At 44.3% G+C, this 23,019-nt stretch overlaps 1 protein-coding gene across 6 annotated transcripts in view; it reads right to left on the minus strand.

Moving 5' to 3' along the window:
• Positions 1–23,019, minus strand: part of Fbxw11 (F-box and WD repeat domain containing 11) — a 139,687-nt gene that overhangs the window by 13,052 nt on the left and 103,616 nt on the right. For all 6 annotated transcript variants that reach the window (XM_004665002.3, XM_004665001.3, XM_004665003.3 and 3 more), the window contains 6 exons: positions 22,273–22,459; positions 20,779–20,869; positions 11,796–11,933; positions 8,326–8,444; positions 5,750–5,999; positions 922–1,040 (listed from right to left, as the gene is read on the minus strand). In XM_004665002.3, coding sequence (XP_004665059.1) covers positions 922–1,040; positions 5,750–5,999; positions 8,326–8,444; positions 11,796–11,933; positions 20,779–20,869; positions 22,273–22,459 — 904 coding nt within the window. The remainder of the gene's footprint in view (positions 1–921; positions 1,041–5,749; positions 6,000–8,325; positions 8,445–11,795; positions 11,934–20,778; positions 20,870–22,272; positions 22,460–23,019) is intronic.

Consider the following 23,019-nt stretch of genomic DNA (forward strand, 5'->3'; position numbering starts at 1 on the left):
CAGCATTCAGGAGGCTGGGGTAGGAGGATCTATGCGAGTTACAGAGCAGCCTGGGCTTTAGAGTAGTTCAAGGCCAGCCTGAACTAGAGTGAGCTCCTACCTCAAAAACACAACAAAAGAAACACAGTAAGCTGGGCGTGGTGGCACACGCCTTTAATCCCAGCACTTGGGAGGCAGAGGTAGGAGGATCGCTGTGAGTTCTAGGCCACCCTGAGACTACAGTTAATTCCATGTCAGCCTAAGCCAGAGTGAGACCCTACCTCGAAAAACCAAAAAAAAAAAAAACCAAAAAAAAAAAAAGAAAGAAAGAAAGTAAGACCTAAAAAAATAAAGAAAAACCTTTATCCACTGACCTAACTCCCTGTATAGCTTTTTGTTGTTTGTTTTATAATCTTCAACCCAGTCTTGAATTGCCCAAACATTGGGCGCCCAATCCCTTGAGAAAAAATACTAGCATGTTGTCAGAATACGGGAAAATGTCTTGGAAGAACTCAATAATGCCATAATAAGATGTAGTATTTATTCATTACAAGTGAGGAGACTAAGTGTTGCAACCAAAAAAGGGAGAGATCAAGGCAGCAGCCAGTAGGAAGAGGAGTTTGGGAAGCAGTACTGAGAAAGAGCAATCAAGTACACCACCATCTGCTGGGAAGGGGTGCAGCTCTTGGGTCAGGAAAAGCAGAAGCTGGGCTAGAGCATCCCCATATTTTCTGAAGGGCTCTAGTATTAAGCAGTACTGAGTAGATCGTGCAAAAACAATCCCAGGGCATATATTGCTGTCCCACTTGAATTGCAGAACCCAATGTCTAAATGATCCTAATCTCACCAGAAGCCCTCCAACTACTCTGACTGGTTTGCACCTAAGACTGGGATTTGAATCTGCCCTATGGAAAAACTAGGCTGCCCTGTCAGCATACCAACCTGATGGTATTATCCGATGATCCGCTAACAACCAGCCGGTCCCGGTACTGGAGACAGGCAATGCCACGCTTGTGCCCATTGAGAGTACGAACAAACTCACAGGTGCTCGTACTCCAGACCTGCAGAATGAAGGGCTTCATTTAAGAATGGACATGGCGGAGCTGGACGTGATGGTGCACACCTTTAATTCCAGCACTTGGGAGGCAGAGACAGGAGGATCGCCGTGAGTTCAAAGTCACCCTGAGACTACATAGTGAATTCCAGGTCAGCCTGAGCTAGAGTGAGATCCTACCTCAAAAAACAAAAATAAACAAACAAACAAACAAAAAGAATGGGCATGGCGGGGTGGAGGGATGGCTTAGCTATGTTAAGGTGCTTGCCTGCAAAGCCAAAGGACCCAGGTTTGAATCCCCAGGACCTACATAAGCCAGATGCACAAGGTGGTGCATGCATCTGGAATTGTTTGCAGTGACTGGAGGCCGTGGTGTGCCCATTCTGTCTCTGTCTCCCCCTCACATACACAAACAAAAAAATAGAAAGAATGGACATGGAGACTGAGAGGGGGAAGGGTAATGATGCAGTGGCATTACAAAGAGGAAAGTGGGGGGGGGGTTACCATGGTTTCTTGTCTGTAACTATGGGTGTTGTCAATAAAAAATAAATAAAAAGAATGGATACAGAGAGAGGTCCCCAGGATGTGCCCAAGAGTGCGTTGGGCATGGAGGCACATGGGTCTGAGGATAGCCTTAGTCACTTAAGGAGGTATTTCAAGAAGATGGAAGGAGATAGAGCAGAAAAGGGGAAGAGGCATTGGAAGAGAGAAGGACAGAGGGGAAGAGAGGGAATACAGGAAGAAGGGGGAGGAAGAAGGGAGGTGGAGAAAGGGAGAGAAGTTGACTGATTTTCTAAGAATGACCCCAAATACAGGATTATAAAATACTATATTTCTAACTCAAAATGGGAAGCTGAGGTAGAAATTGGATAGCATAAAAAGTTCTTGGCTGTGGAGTGATAAAACTGGAGTGAAATACAGAGGGAAGCTGTGAAGACTCCAAACTTGGAGAGCTTCACAAAGACATCTTGTGGATGGTTTGGGCATTTATTTGCCTGAAGTTTGTGCCAGATTTTATGTTTTCATGCCAACTGGCACATCAAACCCAATATAACTGATATAAAAAGCTTCACCTCCATATCCTTTTTAAAGCAGTTTCTGGAGTAACTCCACTTATTTTGCCACATCACTCCTAATATTACATACATGAAGTAAATAATCTTACTTGTTACATTCTAAGACTTAAGAAGTTCACGAATACTCACTACATGATAAACCGACTAAGCAGACACAACACCCGGGTGCCCTCAGTGCCCGTGCCAGTAGCACTGCTAGTTGAGTGGGATTAGGAGGAAGTTTTGTGCCCCACAAAAGAGCTGGATCATACTCTCAGGCCGTTCAGAAATGCCAAGTTTTAAAATGAGCACAAGAGTTGATACATTTCTCCAAGAAGGCATAAAACTGCCGATGAGCCAGGACGACTAACAGCCCAGGTACTCCCGCACACCCAGGAGAGAGCCAGGATGCAGAACGAGCGGCCACAGCAGAGGAGAGGACATGCGGGGCAATCTTGCACAGGGATATGACTACAGAGCTGCTGGGTAGTCAGGTGAAGCCCTCTTCACTTCCAGGTGCTGGTCTTGTACCTGGCATGAGTGTGGGGTACATTAATGCTGGGAAGCTCTACTTGTCCGGCTCCCAGACTACCTCCACTATGACACAACCAAGTCCGTGCTTTGTGGGCTAGTTAGTAGAACACTACCTAGTACTGGCCACTAAAAGGTTCTGTAAGCCAGTGCAAACCCTCTTCCTGGCAAGACTGTAAAACGGAGCAGATGCTTTGGAAACCCATTTGGCAGTTCCTCATAATATTAAACACAGCAGCACTACCTGACAATGAAATGAATTTGTATACCAATCTTTATAGCAGCACTACTCATAACAGCTAAAAAGGGGAAGAAACCAAACATCCATCAGTTGATCATGGCTACATGAAATGCTGTGCATATGCATTTCACTGGGTCACTAGAAGCAAGGAAATATTTATGCATGCTACAGGGTAGGTGGATACACCTTAAAATATTACATTAAAAGTTAAATGAAGCTGGGCATGGTGGTGTGTACCTTTAATCCCAGCACTAGGGAAGGCAGAGGCAGGAGGAGCGCCATGATTTCCAGGCCAGCCTGAGACTACATAGTGAAATCCAGGTCAGCCTGGGCTAGAATGAGACCCTACCTCGAAAAACCAAAGCAAACAGCTACATAGGCTATAGGTCACTGAGAAATCAAACTGGAGCTGAGCTGGAAATGTCCCTCTTGACTAGCTGTCAGAATGCTGGAAAGAGCTATGTTGCATGCAGCCTTTTGGGAGATAGAAGACATCAACATTGTTAAACAACAGTGGATATTATAAGCCTTAAGTATGGCCAGCCAGGCCAAATGAGCCAACTGGTGCAATAGTGGTATATCTGTTATGGGGCAACCAACCACTCGGATTGGACTGGAGGCCTGCTCCATGGGAGGAATACAGGCTTGGTACTAAAAACGTAGTCAAAAGCTTATGGTAGGAGAGATCATGAGCCCTAAGGGAAGTAACACCTGCTGTTGTCTGGCTAAATATATATTAATATGCCCAACTTACTGCCTTCTAAATACTGTTTTAAATGTTTATACCAATATATTAATGCTTCTCTCACTTTTGGTTTCCTTGGGGTGGAGAAATGGCTTAGTGGTTAAGGCACTGGACTGCAAAGCCCAAGAACCCAGGTAATTCTCCAGGACACACATAAGCCAGAGGCACAAGGTGGTGCATGTGTCCTGAGTTCGTCTGCATAGCTGGAGGCCCTGGAATGCCAATTCTCTCCCTCTCTCAAATAGATAAAAACAAATTTAAAACAAAAAAAAAGAAAGAAAGAGGAGTTGGAGAGATAGCTTAGCGGTGAAGGCACTTGCTTGCAAAGCCAAAGGATCCCAGTTCAACTCTCCAGGACCCATATAAGCCAGATGCACAAGAGGACACATGCATCTGGAATTTGTTTGCAGAGGCTAGAGGCCCTGGCATGCCCATTCTAATTCTCTCTCAAATAAATTTAAATATATATATGTATGTATATGTGTATATATATATATATATATATATATATATATATATATATATATATATATATATATATAATAAATAAATACACTTAAAAAAAGAAAGAAAAATTTCTCTTTTCAGATAGTGGTTACCACTGGGGTGATTCAAAAGTCACCATAGTGCTGAGAACGAGTGACAGTGGAGTGTTCAGCACTGAGACGTCTCTATCACTCCCTCCTTCAGAGTTTATTGCGGAAGAGGTGGCAGTCAGAAAGTAAGAACCAAAGGAAGGGTAGGACTGCTTACAATGCAATCTTCCAGATACAAAATGGTCTAATATTCATGACCTCACAGTGCCTGACACTACGTACAGAAGATCTTCACAACAAGAATAAAGATGACTAATTGAAAGAAGAGGTTCAATGAAGGGTGAATTTGAGAGGGGGAAAATATGGGTGTGATAGGAATTATCATAGTCTATTGTCTATACTTATAGAAGTTGTTAAAAAGTTGAAAAAGAAAAACCTGTGCGTGTGTAGTGGCACAGGCCCTTAAACCCAGCACTTTGGAGGCGGAGGTAGGGGGACCACCATGAGTTCGAGGCTACCCAGGGAATACAGAGTGAATTCCAGGTCAGCCTGGGCTAGACTGAAACCCTACCTCAAAAACTGAAAACCAAACCAAACCAAACCAAACCAAACCAAACAACAAAAAACCCTGCAAGCTTCCATTAAAGGGGGTATCTGGAGAAGATGGCTTAGCAGTTAAGGCATTTGCCTACAAAGCCAAAGGACCTTGGTTTGATTCCCATGTAAGCCAGATGCAAAAGGGAGCACATGCATTTAGAGTTTGTTTGCGGCGGCTGGTGGCCCTGGTGCACCCATTCTCCCCTCCCCTTCCTCTCTCTCAAATTTAAAAAAAAAAATATTTTTTTAAAAAGGCTAGACTCAAAAGGGCATGTGTTATGTAACTACATTTATAGGAAATGTCTAGAATAAGGAAGTCCATAGAATAGAAGGCAGAAGGTAGACTGGGGATTTCTAGAGACTTGGGTGCCAGGCTGGAGGTTGACTGCTATTGGATATGACATTTTTAGATAAAAATGTGCAGAAGCCTGGTTGTGGCAATGTTATCCACTAACATTATAAAGCAAAAAGATTAGCAGAGACTTGGCATGAGAAGTATGTTTACCATGTTCTGTAGTTATGCTGCACATCTACCCCGCCACCCACCCTAAGCTGGCTCCTTGAAGTGAGGGACACGTCTGGTCCACCCTCCTTTCTCCAGCACCTAGTCTGGGGTCTGTGGAATAGCAAACTGTCAGAAGCACGAGGACGAAGGTGGATGAGGACTAAGCCAGCCTGGCTGGAGGTCGCCAATGGTGCTTTACAGTCTCGGCCACGGCTCTTCCAGAGGCACTTGTCTCGAGCACTGGGAGGTGAAGCGAGGTGAGAGGTGTGAAGCTCCTGGTGCACGATGCATGCTCAGCAGGTCAGTTCTCTTTCCCTTACAAAATGTTATTAATGTCACCTCAAGAAACCGAGGATCAGTGGTGCTTCCTCCTATCTGACCCTGTGGAGTGGGAGGGTCTTAGAGCTCAGGAGCACTCACAGAGAACAGACTTGCCACCTCTGCTTTCTCTCTGTTGTGCAAGGGGCAGGAGCAGGTGGCAGGGCTACGTCGGCACATACACTTACTTTAATGGTTCTGTCTCCAGAAGCAGACACAATGTACTTGTCATCAAAGTCTACTACATTGACTGCAGCACGGTGGCCAACCAGGACCCGGCGTAACGTGATATCGGTGGCAGAAGCCATGTCCCACACAGCAATGGAACGGTCTTTGGAACAAGTCACCATCAGTCCATTGCTAAAGCGCAGGTGCAGTACAGCCTCATTGTGGTGGATGAGTGTGTTAAGAACTTCGCCTGTGTTCACATCCCAGACTCTAGGAGAGACAGAAAGACAGACATGGGGGTGAAAACCAGGGGAAAAGTCTGGCGTCTAAGCTTCAGAAGTTCAGAAGTTGATGTCAGGTGTCCTTCCTTTCCACCATATTCTTTGGGACAGTCTATTGCTGAAACTAGGGTTCACCAACTTAACTACACTGGCTGACCAGTGAGCCCCAAGGTTTCTGTGGGTCTTTGCCTCTCCAGCACGGGGATCACAGGCACCACCACTGTGTCCCAGAACTTTATGTAGGAACTGGGGATCTGAACTCAGGTCCTTATGCTTGCATAGCAAATACTTCACCCGTTGGGCCATCTCCTCAGGCCCCTGTGTCCACACACACTGTACCTAAACGTGGGCTAAAAGAAGGCCAGCGGAGTGCTGCGCTGATACTGGAGAAGAGGCCAAGTCTGGCTCCACTCAGGTCTATCCTGGTTGTCTGCAGGTCTGCAAGGTTGACAGTAAGCTTGCAGCAATACTGGACAAAGCACACCTGAGAGCTGAGGAACTGAGAATGACCCAAATCATGGTCTTGTTGACCTCTGGGCAGGTCACTGAGTCTACTGTACACCACGGCAAACAGAAACTTGTGCTGTTTCAACCATCACAACCCACTTTCTTACCTGACACTTGAAACTTGAGTTACAAAAGGGCAGCCCTTCCATAAAAGTCAGAGCTTCTCTATAGTCCCAAACTCCCAAGAGGACATGCTCACAGAGCAGAAGACAAGCAGACTTCAAAGGCTGAGCCATGATCTGTAGGGGCCGAGTTGGGCGCAGACAGTGGGGGTGCTGTGGGCAGGGGTGGAGATAGAATCTGGAGGTGTGGTAAGAAACAAATACCCCAAAGGGGAGGTACTAGAGACAGGGGTAGACTCAGCAACACCTCCAGTCTCCTAGGTGTGCCTGTAAGCAAGCAATCCAAGTCGGCCCAGAAATAGCACTGCATTTTGCTCCCCCAGTTGTTACCATTCCCATTTTTTGTACTCTGTCCCTGGGGTGGCAACTAAAACTGGTCTCCATCACTGAAAAGGCACAAACACAGCTGTGACTGAAGTAAATTCAAGGTAAAAAATGTACTGACAGTGTGCCTCTGCAGAAATTACTTGACCTCTTGAGCTTGGATTCCTCATGTACCTGTACAGACAAAGATAACACCTCCCTGCCTACAAAGGCTGGTATGAGAGCTCAAAAGGATGTTGCCAGGCTGGGGAAATGGCTTAGTGGTTAAGGAGTTTGCCTGTGAAGGCTAAAGACCACAGCTTGATTCCCCAGGACCCATGTAAGCCAGATGCACAAGGGGGTGCATGCATCTGGAGGTCATTTGCAGTGGCTGGAGACCCTGGTGCACCTATTCTCTCTTTCTGTCTGTCTTCCTCTTTCTCTCTGAAACAAACATTAAAAAAAACAAAGGATATTGTCATGCCAAACATCTAGCATACACTCTGATCTCATACTCCCAGTGCCTCCCCAAAGGGTATGACGGATAAACCGCCTGGTTCTCTCAGTGACTGCAAGGTTCACCCTTTGCTCTCTGCTCTGGCTCACAGGCTCCCTGCAGCAGAGACAAGACCGTCCTGTGTACTGTGCTTGGAGAGGAAGGCATGCTGCCACATCGGTAACGTATGGCAAGAGGTAAGACACGCTTACAACCTACATTGTTTAAACACATTTGCATTAAAAACAGCCTCGAGGACTGGTGAAATGGCTTAGTGGTTAAGGCATTCTCCTGCAAAGCCTAAGGACCCAGGCTCAATTCTCCAGTATCCACATAAGCCAGATGTACAAAGTTGACATCTATGTCTGGAGTTCGTTTGCAGTGGCTGGAAGCCCTGGCATTCCCATGTTCTCTCTTCCTCTCTCAAATAAACAAACAAACAAACCAACCAACAAACAAACCTCAAGGGGTTAGGGAGTTGGCTCCATGGATAAGAATGCTTGCTGTGCGTAAGAAACTGACTTCTAATCCTTAATACCCATCAGAAGAGTCAGGTGGGGTCATGCATGCCTGTAACCCATGCATTGAGGGAAAGACAGAGACAGGACGATCACTGGGCCTCACCGCTCAGCCAGTCTAGCCAAAAACAGTAAGCTCTCTAGGTTCACTGAGACTCTGACTCAAGGAATTAAGGCTGAGGCATGACAGGATGACATGCAACAGCTTCCTCTCATTTCCACACATGCGCACAAGCATCTGCACAGAGCACACACCTCCCACCCACCCAAACAAACCACCTTAGGTATTCAAGTAAAACTATAGACAAGGTGTGCCTGTGCATGTGCCTCCTGGAAGGGCAGGTGCATCTTGGTCTCCAGACCACTCACCTCACCGTAGAATCGGAAGAACCTGTTACAATGACACGCTCATCATACTGGAGACAGAGGACAGAGCCTGTGTGTCCTGTTAACACTTTCAAACATTCCAGGCTGGTTTTATCCCAAATCTGTTGAGACAAGATGAAGCACAGCAGTGAGCTAGCGTTTCTCATGTATGTCACCGATGTTCTCACTGCATACTGTATCCTGAGTCACAGAAGAGTACACACTGGTCTGTCAACAAGAGACAAATACCACCCAGGTGAGACAAGATGGGATGGAATGGAGCGACACTAATTAAATTTCAGAACAGAGGACAGAGGTGCTGGTTTTGTTGCTGTTGTTTTGTTTTTCAATGTAAGAGTTTCGTTCTAGCACAGGCTGACCTGGAACTCACCATGTGGTCTCAGGATGGCCTCGAACTCACAGCGACCCTCCTACCTCTGCCACCCGGGCGTGCGTACCCACGCCTGGCCAGAGGTGCTGTTCCGCTTCAGCTGTACCCTTAGCTACTACACTCAACAATCTGTATAATAAAGTGTGTGCGTGGATACGTGCATGCATGTGTAACCCAGGCTGGCCTCAAACTTGCTATGGAGCTGAAGAGGATCTTGAATTCCTGATCCTCCTGCCCTCTTCTTTTAAAAGTGTGCACCACTAGATCCTAAACTTGTAAAAGCAAGATTTAAACAAAATTTGTGGAGTCTACTCACCCTCTGGAGAACAATGTAACAACCTTTATTAGGTCCTTTAAAAATGTATCTATCCCATAAGTCTTCAAAAACAAATGTTTAACATTTCTGTAAAAACCTAAAATAAACTTGAAACCTGAAGGGTTCTTCATAAGAAAACGCAATGCCTTATTGAACACTTAAAAAATAAAATAAGGCTGGAGGGATGGCGTAGTGGTTAAGGAGCTTGCCTGCAAAGCCTCACAACCAAAGTTCAATTCCCTAGTATCCACATAAAGTCAGATGCACAAAATAGCACATGCATCTGGAGTTCATTTGCAATAGCTAGAGGCCCTGGAATGCCTATATTCTCATTTTCTCTCCCCCTCCCTCCCTTCTTCTCTCCTCCCCCCTCTCTGCTCTTCCCTGGCTCCTTACAAATAAATAAGACTTAAAAAGAATTAAAACAAATATTGTCTATGTAATAACATCATTACAAATTTTTAAGATGAAAAGGAAATAAAATGTTAGTAATAGTTATTTTATACTAAGTGTTCCTTTCTCTTCCTTTACTGTTTCATGGTTTTGTCTTTTCTAGATTATCTTACAGTTGGAGCCTATACTAGGTAACCCTTTCAGACTGGCTTCTTTACTGAAATATTATGTGCTTCAAGTTTCTCCATGGCTTTTTTTTGTGTGTGTATGAGATGCTGAAAATGTTTCCACATTCTGGATGTGTCATAGTTTGCTTATCCATGCACCTACTATAGAGCATCCTGCTCATTTCCAAGTTTTGGAAACTAGGAAGAAAGCTATTTTAAATGTGCATGCACACTTTGGGGTGGACATAAAATTTTCAGCTCCTTTGAACAAATATTCTGTTCATCTTCTGGGTGTCGAATTTTGGGGAAAAAAAGATAACTACACATTGCCTTTCAAAGTAACTATACTATTGTGCATACCATGAGCAGCAAAGGAGTTCCTAATTCCCCAATTCCTTGGCCCCAACCAGTGTCATCAACGCTGTGCTTGACAGTGGTGTGAGAGGGTGTGCAAGCAGTACAACGCAGTTTCACTCCGCACTTTGCTGGTGGCACACATGTGCACCTGCTGATTTGTTGTCTCTCATTTTCTAGTGAGGTATCTATTAAGGCTATTGCCCTCTCTTTCTTTAATTTTTTGAGGTAGGGTTTCACTGTAGCCCAGGCTGACCTGGAATTCACTATGTAGTCTCAGGGTGGCCTCGAACTCACGGTGATCCTCCTGCCTCCCAAATGCTGGGATTAAAGGGGTGTGCCATCACACCCAGCTTATATTGTCCATTTTTAAAATGCCTATTATTTTCCAAGTAATTGTTGAATTTTTTGGTGGGGGTTCCAAGGTAGGGTCTCAAGCCCAGGCTGATGTGGAATTCACTATGGAGTCTCAGGGTGGCCTCGAACTCACGGCAATCCTCCCCCCCTGCCTCCCGAATGCTGGGATTAAAGGCATGCGCCAACACACCCGGCAATTGTTGAATTTTTAAAGGTGTTTTTCTTTTTCTTTTTTTTTGGGGGGGGGTATACTTTGAATGATATTCTTTTGCCACACAGGTCTTTTACATAGGCTTCTCTGTCAGTCTAGATTGTTTTCTTATGCATTTGATAGTATATACACAGAAAGAACTGAAATTATTTACTTTCGTGAAGTCTGGCCTATTAGCTCTTCTTTGAAAGATTATGCTTTTGGTATAACATCTAAAATGTCATCATCAAGCTGGGTGTAGTGGTGCACTCCTTCAATTCTAGCAGATGTAGGAGGAACTACAGACTGAGTTCCAGGATAGCCTGGGCTAGAATGACACTCTGCATTGACAATAAGACAGACAGACAGATAGATAGATAGGTGTCATCACCAAACCCAAGATCATCTTATCCTCTGAGCCAGCAATCTTGCTCCCAAGGTATTACTCAAATGAACTGAAAATTCATGGGGTCATTAAGACTTACATGTGTGCAGTGTATTTCCAGTGAATTTAGTAGCAACTGTGAGAAACTACAAACCAAGCAGCACACACAAACTTTGTATGCAGTGCACTAAGCAACTAGCGTCAGACTACGAAGGTTATGCATCATACGAATACACTCAAAGGACATTCTCAAAAGGGCAAAAAGCTACAGGGGTGGGAAAATGCCACTGGTCTCTAGGGCAAGGGTGATTTTAAAGGAAGGCCAAGGAAACAACAGAACTGTTCTTTAAAATGACTGCTGGTGAGGGACAGCTCTGTGTGCTTGCTTTCAAATCACCAAGGGTAACAAAAAATTTAAAAAAAAGCCGGTTGTGGTGGCGCACGCCTTTAATCCCAGCACTCGGGAGGCAGAGGTAGGAGGATCACCGAGAGTTCAAGGCCACCCTGAGACTACATAGTGAATTCCAGGTCAGCCTGAGCCAGAGTGAGACCCTACCTCGAAAAACAAAACAAACAAACAAACAAACAAATCACCAAAGGTGTGGACATTTAAAAACCTTCAATGTCTTCTTAAATATGAGGAAATAAGCCACAAACCATGTAAAACAAACTGTCATTTCAAACTGAATATGGGAAAATAATCCAGCTTATTTACTGATGAAAAGTGAGTGAATACAGTAAGTAAGTTTGCTCTGTTGTTTTTCATGTTATCATGTGAACCTTTTCCAGAAATCATTTACAGATAAGCTGGCAATAATGGCACCAGCTAGTCAAGTCATCAAGAGCTCTATGATCCTGAGTGTCTTCTGCACGCCACGTGTAAACACAGAACCGTGATCCTTAAAATGCAGTACGTTCACCTTAATGGAATTATCCCGCAGACCACTGATGATCTTCTCATCGTCGTACTGTAAGCAGTAGACCCCTTTGCTGTTCTCAGAGCGGCACTGAATCCTCTGTAAGTTGTGCCGTCCGCACCTCCAGTTAGATTCTATAGTCTAAGGGGTAAAAGAGGCAACACTTGAGTTTCTGTGAATCAACTTTCTATTAGGTTTCAGAATCTGGTGGAGCTTCCAAAAGAAGCATACTTCCCATACCCCAATGCTGGTTTGCAGAGCTGTCTGTGAATAGGAATCATGTTCTTTTTCAAGTAACACATTAATCAACAACCGTTTTCTCAAACTTTCCCTGCCTGCCTATCAGGCACTATCACAAGATTTCCAGTGAGTTTTCTATTAGATGTGAAATAGCCTACACAGAAAGAATGTCGTTTGTACCCAAACCATGCAAATAACTAACTCACTGATGTCACTCTCAATTCAAATATGTGGCAAAAGACTGCCACCATCAATAAGCACATGCTGACAATGTGTGTGTCTAACCCTGGAGGGAAGACGCGGTGCAGGTGTGCATACCAAGCCCACAGAAGGAACTGCACCATCACGTCTAACCTCCCAGCAGACCAAAGCCCCACAGTGAAAGTGGTGAAGTTCCACCAGGTTCTCCTGCCGCCATCCACGCAGCATTCTAGGACAGGCTCGTCCATGTACTCCCGGCACTGACACAGATGCCATGGACAAAATGAACAGCAGGAAGCATTCTGCATTCCACTGAGAAGCCTGTAATTACATCTGTAATACCAGCACTGGGGGGGGGGGGGGAGAGGACTGAGGCATAGGATTTAAGTTCAAGGCCAGCCTAGGCTGCATACCAAGAACCTATCTCGACAAGAAACAAAAAAGCAAACCAAAATGCCCCCCCCATACACACACACAAAAAGAGACATTATCTCAGTTTTTAGACACAAAGAATCTGAAACTGGATATACAGATTACCACTGATTTATAAGGGATAAACTTGCCAATTTTTTAAGGTTTATGGTACAAAAAATATACATGTGCAATAAAGACTGAAAATTGCTATTTTTGTTTGTTTGTTTCTTTGAGATGGTGTCTCACTCTAGCCCAGGCTAACCTGGAATTCACTATGTAGTTCCAGGCTGGCCTTGAACACACGGTGATCCTACCAGTGCCTCCCAAATGCTGGGATTGAAGGTGTGCGCAACCATGCCCGGCCTTGGAATTTGAATTTTGATCTTTTCCCTAGCTAGCTATTGGAATGCTGGGTGGCAGCAGCCAGTTGATTCCAAGGGAGAACAAGCACAGCGCTATAGTATAATTACTGTTAGGATCTTCAGTATGTTAGGTGTGTTGAATATATTTTCAAACTACATTATTTTCAACTTAAAATGGGTTAATCACCACATTGTGCATCAGGGAACATTTGTACTCTAAATTAAATTTATTTGGCTGAAAGATCCTCCCAATCACCTTGAAAGGCAGGTTGCATTATTTCCTTTCACAGGTAAGGAAAGGGCTCAACCTGCCTGAGGCCTAAGATTAGCTGGGATCACACCCAGTTTTTCTTGGAAAGGCCCAAGCTTCTACTAAGAGACTAGCAAGCCTGTGTCTACCAGGCTAGTCCTTGCTCCAGGAACAAGGAACATGAAAGAGGAACAATTCAGTTCAGGAGGGTCAGCATCAAACACATGACAAGAACAGCTGCAGGATTAAAGGGCTACCAGGAGCACTCTAGCCCAAGAGCATCAGTACAGCTCCGGGAGAAAAGTAGCTGGCATGCAGAGCACTGAAAGGCCTAGCTTTTGGTAGCACCTGTGAGGGATTGTCCAGGACCCAAAGATACCATTTTTTATGAAGACTCATCAAGAGTTGAAATTGGGGGACAACAGAACTATAATGGCTGGTTACAATCAATGTAGGGCAGAGTTTGATAATTATCTGAGTAGCTAAAGCTTAACTACTTGCTTTGCTGCAGAAAGGAGATAAACCTCATCTTCGTTTATAATAAGCACCCAACTACTGGTTCTGATGGTATGGAACAAGTTAACAAGCCATAATTCCTCTTCTTTTGTAGTATTCTTTTGTATCTCTAAAGAGCTAACCTTTCCTGAAGCTGGAGAGATGGCTCAATGGTCAAAGGCACTTAACTTGGAAAGCATGACGGCTTGGATTTGCAGACAAACTCCAGACACAAGCACCACACCTTGTGCATCTAGTTTACATGGGTCCTGGGGAAATGAATGAGTCCCGTGGCATTGCAGGCAAGCGCCATAACTGTTAAGCCATCTCCCCAGCCCTAGATTACTTTTAATACATTGTAAATATTATATAAATAGTTGTGCTATTATAAATTTTAGGAAATATTCATGTTTAGTATAAATGCAACTTTCCCCATTGTTTTTAATCTGTAGTTTGTAAACCTGCAGACAGGAAACACATAAATATGAGGGACCAACTGTATTTCTTAGCTAGTTTAATCAACATAAAGCTGAAGCAGAGATGATTACTCATATTTTACAAAAAAAGAAAGGGAGTTTGGAGACATCTGTACATGCATACTTAAAAGGGAATGCTTCCATTACTTGAGGCAAGGATCCTGGGAATAGTCAGAGTCAAAGAGCCACAGACAGCATGGAAAATGCAGAATGGACTAATTCCAACTCCTGGAGGACACAAGGAGGGACCACGCAAATTCCAGAAGTAAAGAAAAGCCCATCTGCCCACCCGTTACTAAGTCAGGACTTCCTAGCCTAGGTCATAATCTCCAGGGACTTGGTACAACTTCAGGCATGTACACCTATTTCTACTATAATGATCACATCAGATCAGTCTCCAAAATATAAAGAATTTCTTAAAGCAGACATAATGCTTAGAATTACTGGGAGAAATTGTGTATTTTTAGGTAGTGACTAAGCTATCTCAGTATATTAAGCATTCCAGGGAAACACTGACCTAAGGAGCAAGATCAACTAGACACTAGTCTACTTCCCACACAGTGACTTCCAGCGGACATTCACGTGCAGCTAACAGCCTTTGAGGCCACTAGGGTTAGTAAAGAATGTGCGACTTCACACGGACCCAAAGTATTACCAAAAAGAACACAGAACATGCCCTATGCATACCAGGCATTGTTTTGAAATCCACACAGCACACTCAAGTGTTTTAAAATATTACCAAATCTATAACTAGCTTGCTTACTCTGTATTTCAATGACTTTTTTCCCTTTAATAGAGGGAATGGGAGCATTTCCTACATGCTCACCCACTACTCTGTCTCCAGGCTGCTTGAGTATGATCTCTTACTGTGCCTAATGCACTGAAGGCAGGACAGGTCAGCTGAAGGGGAGGAGCTAGGGAAAGGCCACAATGTCACTGTGTGGTGGGTATATCATTCCTGAGATCGCTAGACAGATGACAGTCAATACTAAAGCTTCACCTGACCCTCACACAGTGAGGAAGCCAGGCCTTCTCAGTAGCTCCGTCAGGTACCACATTTTCATTCTCAGCACATGAAGGCAAGAAATCCTGAACTTCTCCATGCTGGCAAGGAGCCTAACTTTCTAAACATTTCTAAATTTAAAAAAAAAAAAAGTTTATACATAATTCTTGGTTGATTGTTTTGTGAAGTCCCAGTCAGGACTGCTTTAAAAATCATGAGGCTCCCAAATCCCATGACAAGGGCAGCTTGCAGTAACTCAACAGGGAGTACTTGGTAGCTATGCAGCCCCCAGGATACCCTAGAGACTACCTCCCCTCAAGTCTCAAGGCTACTCCCACATAAAAGCAGCACTTGCTGCTCACTGCAGCCCCTCCAAACACTAGCACCGTGTCCAACAACTTCAACTCTCACTTGTGTTCTTCAGTCTGACTGTTTTTATTTAAACATTCCTTTCTGGTTTGTTTATTTATTTATTTAATTTATTGGGTGGGGAGAGAAAGAGGCAGATAGAATGGGTATGGCTACAGCCTTCTGCTGCTGTCAACAAATTCCAGATGCATGCATCATTTTGTGCATCTGGCTTATGTGGGTCCTGGGGAATCGAACCTGGGTCCTTTGACTTTGCAGGGAAATGCCTTAACTGCTTAGCCATTCCTCCAGGCCCTCCCTTTAAGACTGGCAGGAGCTGGGCATGGTTACACACGCCTTTAATCCCAGCACTTGGGAGGCAGAGGTAGGAGGATTGCTGTGAGTTCAAGGCCACCCTGAGAATACAGAGTGAATCCAGGTCAGCCTGGGCTAGAGCGAGAACATACCTTGAAAAACCAAAGGGGAGGAAAAAAAAAAAAACTGGCAGGCAGCCCTTGGTAGCAGCAAATACTGAAGTCAAGTAGCCGTGGCCAATGACTCAGAGTGCCTGAGCAGCAGTCTCCTCCTCTACGACTTGGGAAGAGCAGAATGTAAGTAAATTGACATTGTTTGTGATGTACTCATCACAGTGCCTGTTGAGAATGACACTCATCAGAGCAGTGGCCTGGTACTGGTCTCAGCTGGCATTTATCACTGACAGCCTGGAACTCCCTAACAGGTCCAGGAAGGGGCTTGGCCTTCAAATATAACTAGACTACTGCCTGAATGCCTATGGCAGGAGCACAAGCCCTCCACAAGTGCCCTGCTCTTTCCTGCCCATTGTGTCATGTGGATGCCAGCCGTGTCATGTGCCACAGCTACTGCACAGGAGTATTTCATGTTTTGTCAAAGTTGTAAAATCCCCTTACCCTGTGCAAATTTTCAAAATACTGGGAAGGTAGCCATGGTACACAAGAGTATACAACAGCATTGCAATTGGCAACAGAGTGAAAACAGATGTCTGAGGATAGAAGAACAGCATTATTTTTAGAAGCCTAAACACAACTGGGTGGGTGGGCAAGTCTCAGCATTTTCTACTCAGGACAATGTTAACATTAAATTTGCGAACCACAAAAAAGCTCTCTAGTCTCCCCGAATATAATGCGGTTTATTACAAGGTGTGATACAACACACCATCATTCCCCAGTGGCCTGCTCCAAGGACAGCACTTTGGATCCTTTCTCTAGTGAGGTAAAGAGAAGGAAGGGGTGCAGCCCGCGATGAAGTCTGTCACGCTCTGACACGGCAAAAGGGAAGAGTCGAAGATCTGGACATCAGAAGTGGTAGAAATCTGTTAGACCAGAGCTCACCTGTCTGTGGAGAAACACCTGGAGTGTGCATGAATGAAGAAAGCCTGAGAGGAGGGACCTGGACCTGGGCTATGACATTAATACACTCCGCCAAGTGGCTAGCCATAAGCCACTATGACAACAACCCTGGCAGCGATGCCTCTAGACACAAAGGAGAGAATGCTTCAGAGCTGGCCTCGGGTTTTCCAGGAATTCCTTTTTAATGCAGAGGCCCTGTAAACCCTGTGTGGCGAGAACACCCAGGAGAGACGAACCTTTGCAGAAAGCTAAGAATGTGTACTTATTCTCCCCAGACTTCATTTCTCACATCCTCATTTCCTGAATAACAGGAGCCAGCCACATTAAGCCAGGTTGTCTACATTTCCTTGCAATTTTGCCAATTTCTGGTGGGTCAATGTGGAAGGGCAAAGTTCAGAAAGGAATGCTCCCTCTGCTCTCCAGAGCCCAAGCTGGGAGTGGATAGAGTCCAGGAGACAGGAGGAGAAGAAGGAAAAACAGGAAGGTGTGTTGTGAACTGGCCACTCTGCACAGCATGAGACTTTACAGCCATGTATGGGCAATGTGGGAGGACGGGGCGTGACGTCCATGGGATTCAGTGCGCATTTACCTTTCAATACACTTCAAACCTTTTTACACACTACCTTTCCAGTCACTGGATAAAAGAAGGCCAAGGAATCTGATCTTAACTCAAGAGTTGTTTTTCGGGCTGGAGAGATGGCTTAGCGGTTAAACGCTTGCCTGTGAAGCCTAAGGACCCCGGTTCAAGGCTCGATTCTCCAGGACCCACGTTAGCCAGATGCACAAGGGGGCGCACGCATCTGGAGTTTGTTTACAGCGGCTGGAGGCCCTGGTGCGCCCATTCTCTCTCTCTCTCTGCCTCTTTCTCTCTGTCTGTCACTCTCAAATAAATAAATAAATAAATAAATAAATAAATAAATAAATAAAGATTTTAAAAAAAAAGAAGTTGTTTTTCAAGTAGAGTCAAGGATGCGGAGCACACTTGGAGGAAGATAAGACAAGTTGAAATTCAGTTAGCATAAAACAACATGCCTCTTTCCCCTCACTGCTTGGATTTTCCACTATGAAAATAACAAGCTATAGACCTCAGCTACAAGCTCATCTCTTCTACCTAACAATTTAGCAAATTCTGAAAGTGTCAGGTTCCCCTGATTACAGGAAATAGAGAGATATTCAGGGATAATAATATGAATACTATAAAATTAAGTGAATGGTCTACATGAATTATCCAACACAAGAGACATAATTATTATGGGGGCTCACATCTACCACCATGGATGAAGCCAAGCTCACGTCTCACTTTTTGTTTTTTTTTTTTAAAGATAGGGCCTCACTCTAGCTCAGGCTAACCTAGAATTCACAATGTAGTCTCAGGCGGGCCTCGAACTCACGGTGATGCTCCTACCTCTACCTTCCAAGTGCTGGGATTAAAAGGTGTGCACCAGCACTGCCGGCTCACATTTCCCTTTTATCTATGGATCTATCGGAAGGCGAACAGCTCCGTTTTGAGGTGCACTCATGGATCTATGGTGCAAACACAGCTTGCACAAAGGGCAAAAGACTGGTGTGTAACTCATCCCAGACCCTACTGCCCACTAGCTATAAGTCCAGGCAAAGAAATTTCACCCTTTTCAGTTGATGTCTTTAATTTTAAATATAGACTTGACCTACTTTTCAGGTTCTTTCCAGACTGCCCAATGAGAAGATACACTATAAACTGCTAATGGTCTCTGGCACAGAAGTGCTCCCATGGTGGCACATTATCCTGTCACTACTACTATTACTGAACACACCAAACTATAAACATCATCTCTTACACTAAGAAACTTCAGCCCACAAAAATCTGAAGGAGACTCTTGTGGCCCAGCAGTGGGTTTTCCCAAACCACACTTAAGAACGTCTGGGAAGACCACCACGATGGGATGGTTTTGTGTCAAACAGGGTTCCCCCATGGCTCCATTTCCCCTCGCATCTGCCTCCTCTGCTAGCTAGCTCTAAGGTATTATTTCAGCCCCAAGAAATGGTTAGGGGAGGTGGTGTCACATGCTGTCCATAATAACAGTAGTCCTGATGACTAAATAAAATAATCTATGTCACTAAACCACAACCTGATAAAGTCATTCCAGCATTCCTATTTATTAATGACTGGCTTTAAACAGCACCCATGTCAAAATTAAATGAAATGATAAAAATAACTCAAGGAAATAGGGAGATACTTGGTAAGTCACTTTCTCCAAAGAACAGAAAGTAATGTCAGTTTCCGAGGCATATATACAAGTAATGTTCTCAGTGTAGCTATCGAGATATAATAAGAGACAACACAATCTCTCCTGAGACATGGCTATAGGATTATAGTTAACTATACCTCACTTACTAACACTGGCAGACAACTTATTCTAAGCTATGAACTAACAGAGTCAATAAACCCCTAAACTTTATGATTTGTTTAAGTTATTTAACTCTTTTCACTAAAAGGTTGGAAGGCTTTAATGATATTTGTCACATACAGATTTACCTGTAATGGAATGGATCTGTTAGTTCACATGTGCCTGAAAAGGGGGGGCGGGAGACAGACAGGACTCAAGAAAAGCACATTTCTCCGTTAATGAATTCTGGCTCTGTGGCATTAATGTTCATCACCTGGGGGGCAGGGCGATTACTTTACATTTGGGAAGCTAAGTGTAAATGATGTAGGAGAGACAGCATTGAACTAGTGAAGCCTGCCCATTTCTGGAAGAACAGTGAACTAACCAGGACTAGCCAAGAACAATGTGAAAGAGGTAATGAGAAATGCCGGTGCACAGCTTTCTTGGTTCAAGGAAAAGAGCTAAATAGTAAAACCAAACTCATTAGGACACAGAACAATATCAAGCATTGCCAGTGTTTCCCAACAAGCTGACAGCTTTACTGGATGGCAATGTGACACTGAATCAATACTGGTCCAGGGCATGATCTGCTCTTTAGAAAACCTACTTAACAGCTGCTTAGATGAATTTCTGAACCATTTTCATGAAAAACTACAGATAAAATACAGAGGAAACTATGGGTAAAGTCTCCTTCTCTACAGATGGCTCAAAATGTAAAACCATACTCACCTAAAAAACCAGGCCTTGTGTGGAAAATTCATCAAATTAGAAAGAAAAGTTGATCTGGGGGTAAGGTTTTAATTAGCTGGCAACCTTACAGATACATTTCATGTTTCAGAAAGTCCCACCAGGGCTGGAGAGATGGCTTAGTGGTTAAGCGCTTGCCTGTGAAGCCTAAGGACCCTGGTTCGAGGCTCGATTCCCCAGGACCCACGTTAGCCAGATGCACAAGGGGGCGCACGCGTCTGGAGTTCGTTTGCAGTGGCTGGAGGCCCTGGTGCACCCATTCTCTCTCTCTCTCTCTCTCTCTCTCTCTCTCTCTCTCTCTCTCTCTCTCTCCCTCTTTCTCTGTCCATCACTCTCAAATAAATAAATAAAAAATAAAAAATATTTTTAATGCACAAGGGGGCGCACGCGTCTGGAGCTCGTTTGCAGAGGCTGGAAGTCCTGGTGCGCCCATTCTCTCTCTCTCCCTCTATCTGTCTTTCTCTCTCAAATAAATAAATAAAATTAAAAAAAATTAAAAAAAAATATTTTTAAAAAAGTCCCCCCAGAAAGGGGGCGTGACTCACCCCAAAAAGAACTGCAGACCGTACCTTGTTACATTCACATTCACTGCAACACTTACTCTACAAATACAACTAGTCCCGTCACTTTAGAACAAAAAAACACTTTGAGACAATTCAATAAGTTGAGTACATAAAACAGATAAATCATAGTTACCTCTATATCCTGGATAATCTTTGGGTATAATGATCTATAAAATGAATTGGGAGGGCCATCTGTGGGTCTGTTTTTAAACAGGTACTGATCCCTGGCAAATAAAAACAGCTGTTAAATTTCTGCACATAAAAGAGTAAAATTTTACTTAAACATGGTACCTAAAAAGGCTATATCATTTGTGTCTATTCTTGTACTGAGCTGTAACAATTTCAATATAAGCTTTCTGACTACATCTCCATGTAGAAAGCAGTTAGGTACAACACATCTCTCTGACGGTTTTCTGAGGATCATCTTACAGATAATCAACCCTTTCACTTTAGAGTTTAGCAAATGCTAATATAGCTTTGTAGATCAGCCCAACTTAGTCCACATTAACCCCCTCCCCAGAGAAAACATAACCCTAGCCCATCCCCTGACCACATCGAACCTCTGTGTTTTTTCTCTGTGCTGGCTGAGCCACCAGCAAGTACAGAGCTACAAAGCTTCACTAAATTTCCAGGTTCCCTCTGGCAAGCACTGTGGCTATGCCTCCCATTCTTTAACCAGGAGCAAGAACAGCAGAATGGCATCACTGGGGCTGGGGAGATAACACAGTGGTTAAGCACTTGTCCAGCATGAGTGAGGCCCTGTATTCAGCCATACTTGGCTCTCATATTTTCTGCCTCATCTCTTTGTAAGAGTACTATTGCCTAAAGAATAAGAAGGGACGGAGGGATGGCTTAGTGGTTAAGCACTTGCCTGCAAAGCCAAAGGACCTCAGTTCAATTCCCCAGTACCCACGTAAGCCAGATGCACAAGGTAGCACATGCATCTAGTGTTCATTTGTAGTGGCTGGAAGCCCTGGCGCACCTGTTTCTCTCTCTCTCTCTCTCTCCCTCTCATAAATAAATAAAATATTTTTTTAAATGAGCATCAATTCATAGCTTTTAAAAGCCAACTCATCCAGCCAAAGTAATATATAGGAAATAACATGTCAGAGGGGAAATTCTAACAGCTTTATTTAACCCCTTTTTGATCCTTCGTTCCCCCCTTACCCCGTCTCTTTCAAAACAAGGTCTCATCCTAGTACAGGCTGCCCTGGAACTCCTTCTATAGCCCCAGGCTGGCCTCAAACTCACAGCAATCCTCCTACTGCTGCCTCCAAGTACTGGGATAAAGGTGTGTGCACCACACCCGGCATTTTCTCCCTATTTAAAACAGGTCAGCAACAGGACTGGAGAAATGGCTCAGCAATTAAAGGGGCTTGCTTGCAAAACCAACCGCCTATGTTCAATTCCCCAATACTCATGTAAAGCCAAATGCACAAAGTGATGCATGTGTCTGGAGTTCACCTGCAGTGGCAAGAGACTCTGGCATGCCCTCTACCCGCCTTTCATTACAAATAAATAAATATTTTTAAATGGGTTAACAAGTTGTAATTATTATTACCTTGAGTTATCAACCCATCTGTATGTTAGTGCACCTTTATGTGAAAGAATGCAGCGCAGTACTTACCACCCTCTCCTTTCTGAGAGGCCCTTCCACAGAGGATCAGTGCGCACCATTCGCTCGATCAGCTTCTTCCAAAGCATGCCCTCCGAGATCACTCGCTGCCATTCTTTACACACCAGCTCTGCGGCACACAGAGACCTGGCATCCAGGTACGAAAGAATGTTTTCTGCTATGTGATCTAAGCCTTGCTCTACAAAACAGAAAAAGGAAGGAAGTTTACAGGACACCAAGAGACCTGTCCGGAATCCAGAAGAGAGCCAGTCCCCAGATAATTCACTCATTTCATACTGGAAAGCACTACATGAGCTACTGGGGGCAAGTGGCCAATAATAGTGTAAGCAAGCTATTCAAAAGCAACCAGCCTGACAAGACATACACACCTGTGCAATGGTGGCACACAGCCTTGGTGGGTAACCAGTGGCTTCCTGATTGGTTAAAAGATGTGTTCAGTGGAAAGGAACCCATCGCTAGAGCAGGCACCAGGTCAGAATCCCATGGAGATCAAGATTATGGTCTCCCAACAAGAACCTCCCACCAGCCTTTGGCCAAAAGAGGGCCTACATCCATCAAAACCTCTCTAAATTAACACTGTTTATCCCACTTAACCTATGCAGACTTCTCTCTCCACTGGAGAATCTTTTCTTCTTTTACAGAAAGTAGCAAGACCCAAGGAGATAAAGCACCCCTCACACTTCAGCCCAGGCCCAGGTAAAAACACAGAGGATTTGGTGAGATGAACAAGAGGCCGGC

The sequence above is a fragment of the Jaculus jaculus genome, chromosome 6 (genome assembly GCF_020740685.1).
Source record: "Jaculus jaculus isolate mJacJac1 chromosome 6, mJacJac1.mat.Y.cur, whole genome shotgun sequence".
In the NCBI taxonomy this organism is placed as follows: domain Eukaryota; kingdom Metazoa; phylum Chordata; class Mammalia; order Rodentia; family Dipodidae; genus Jaculus; species Jaculus jaculus.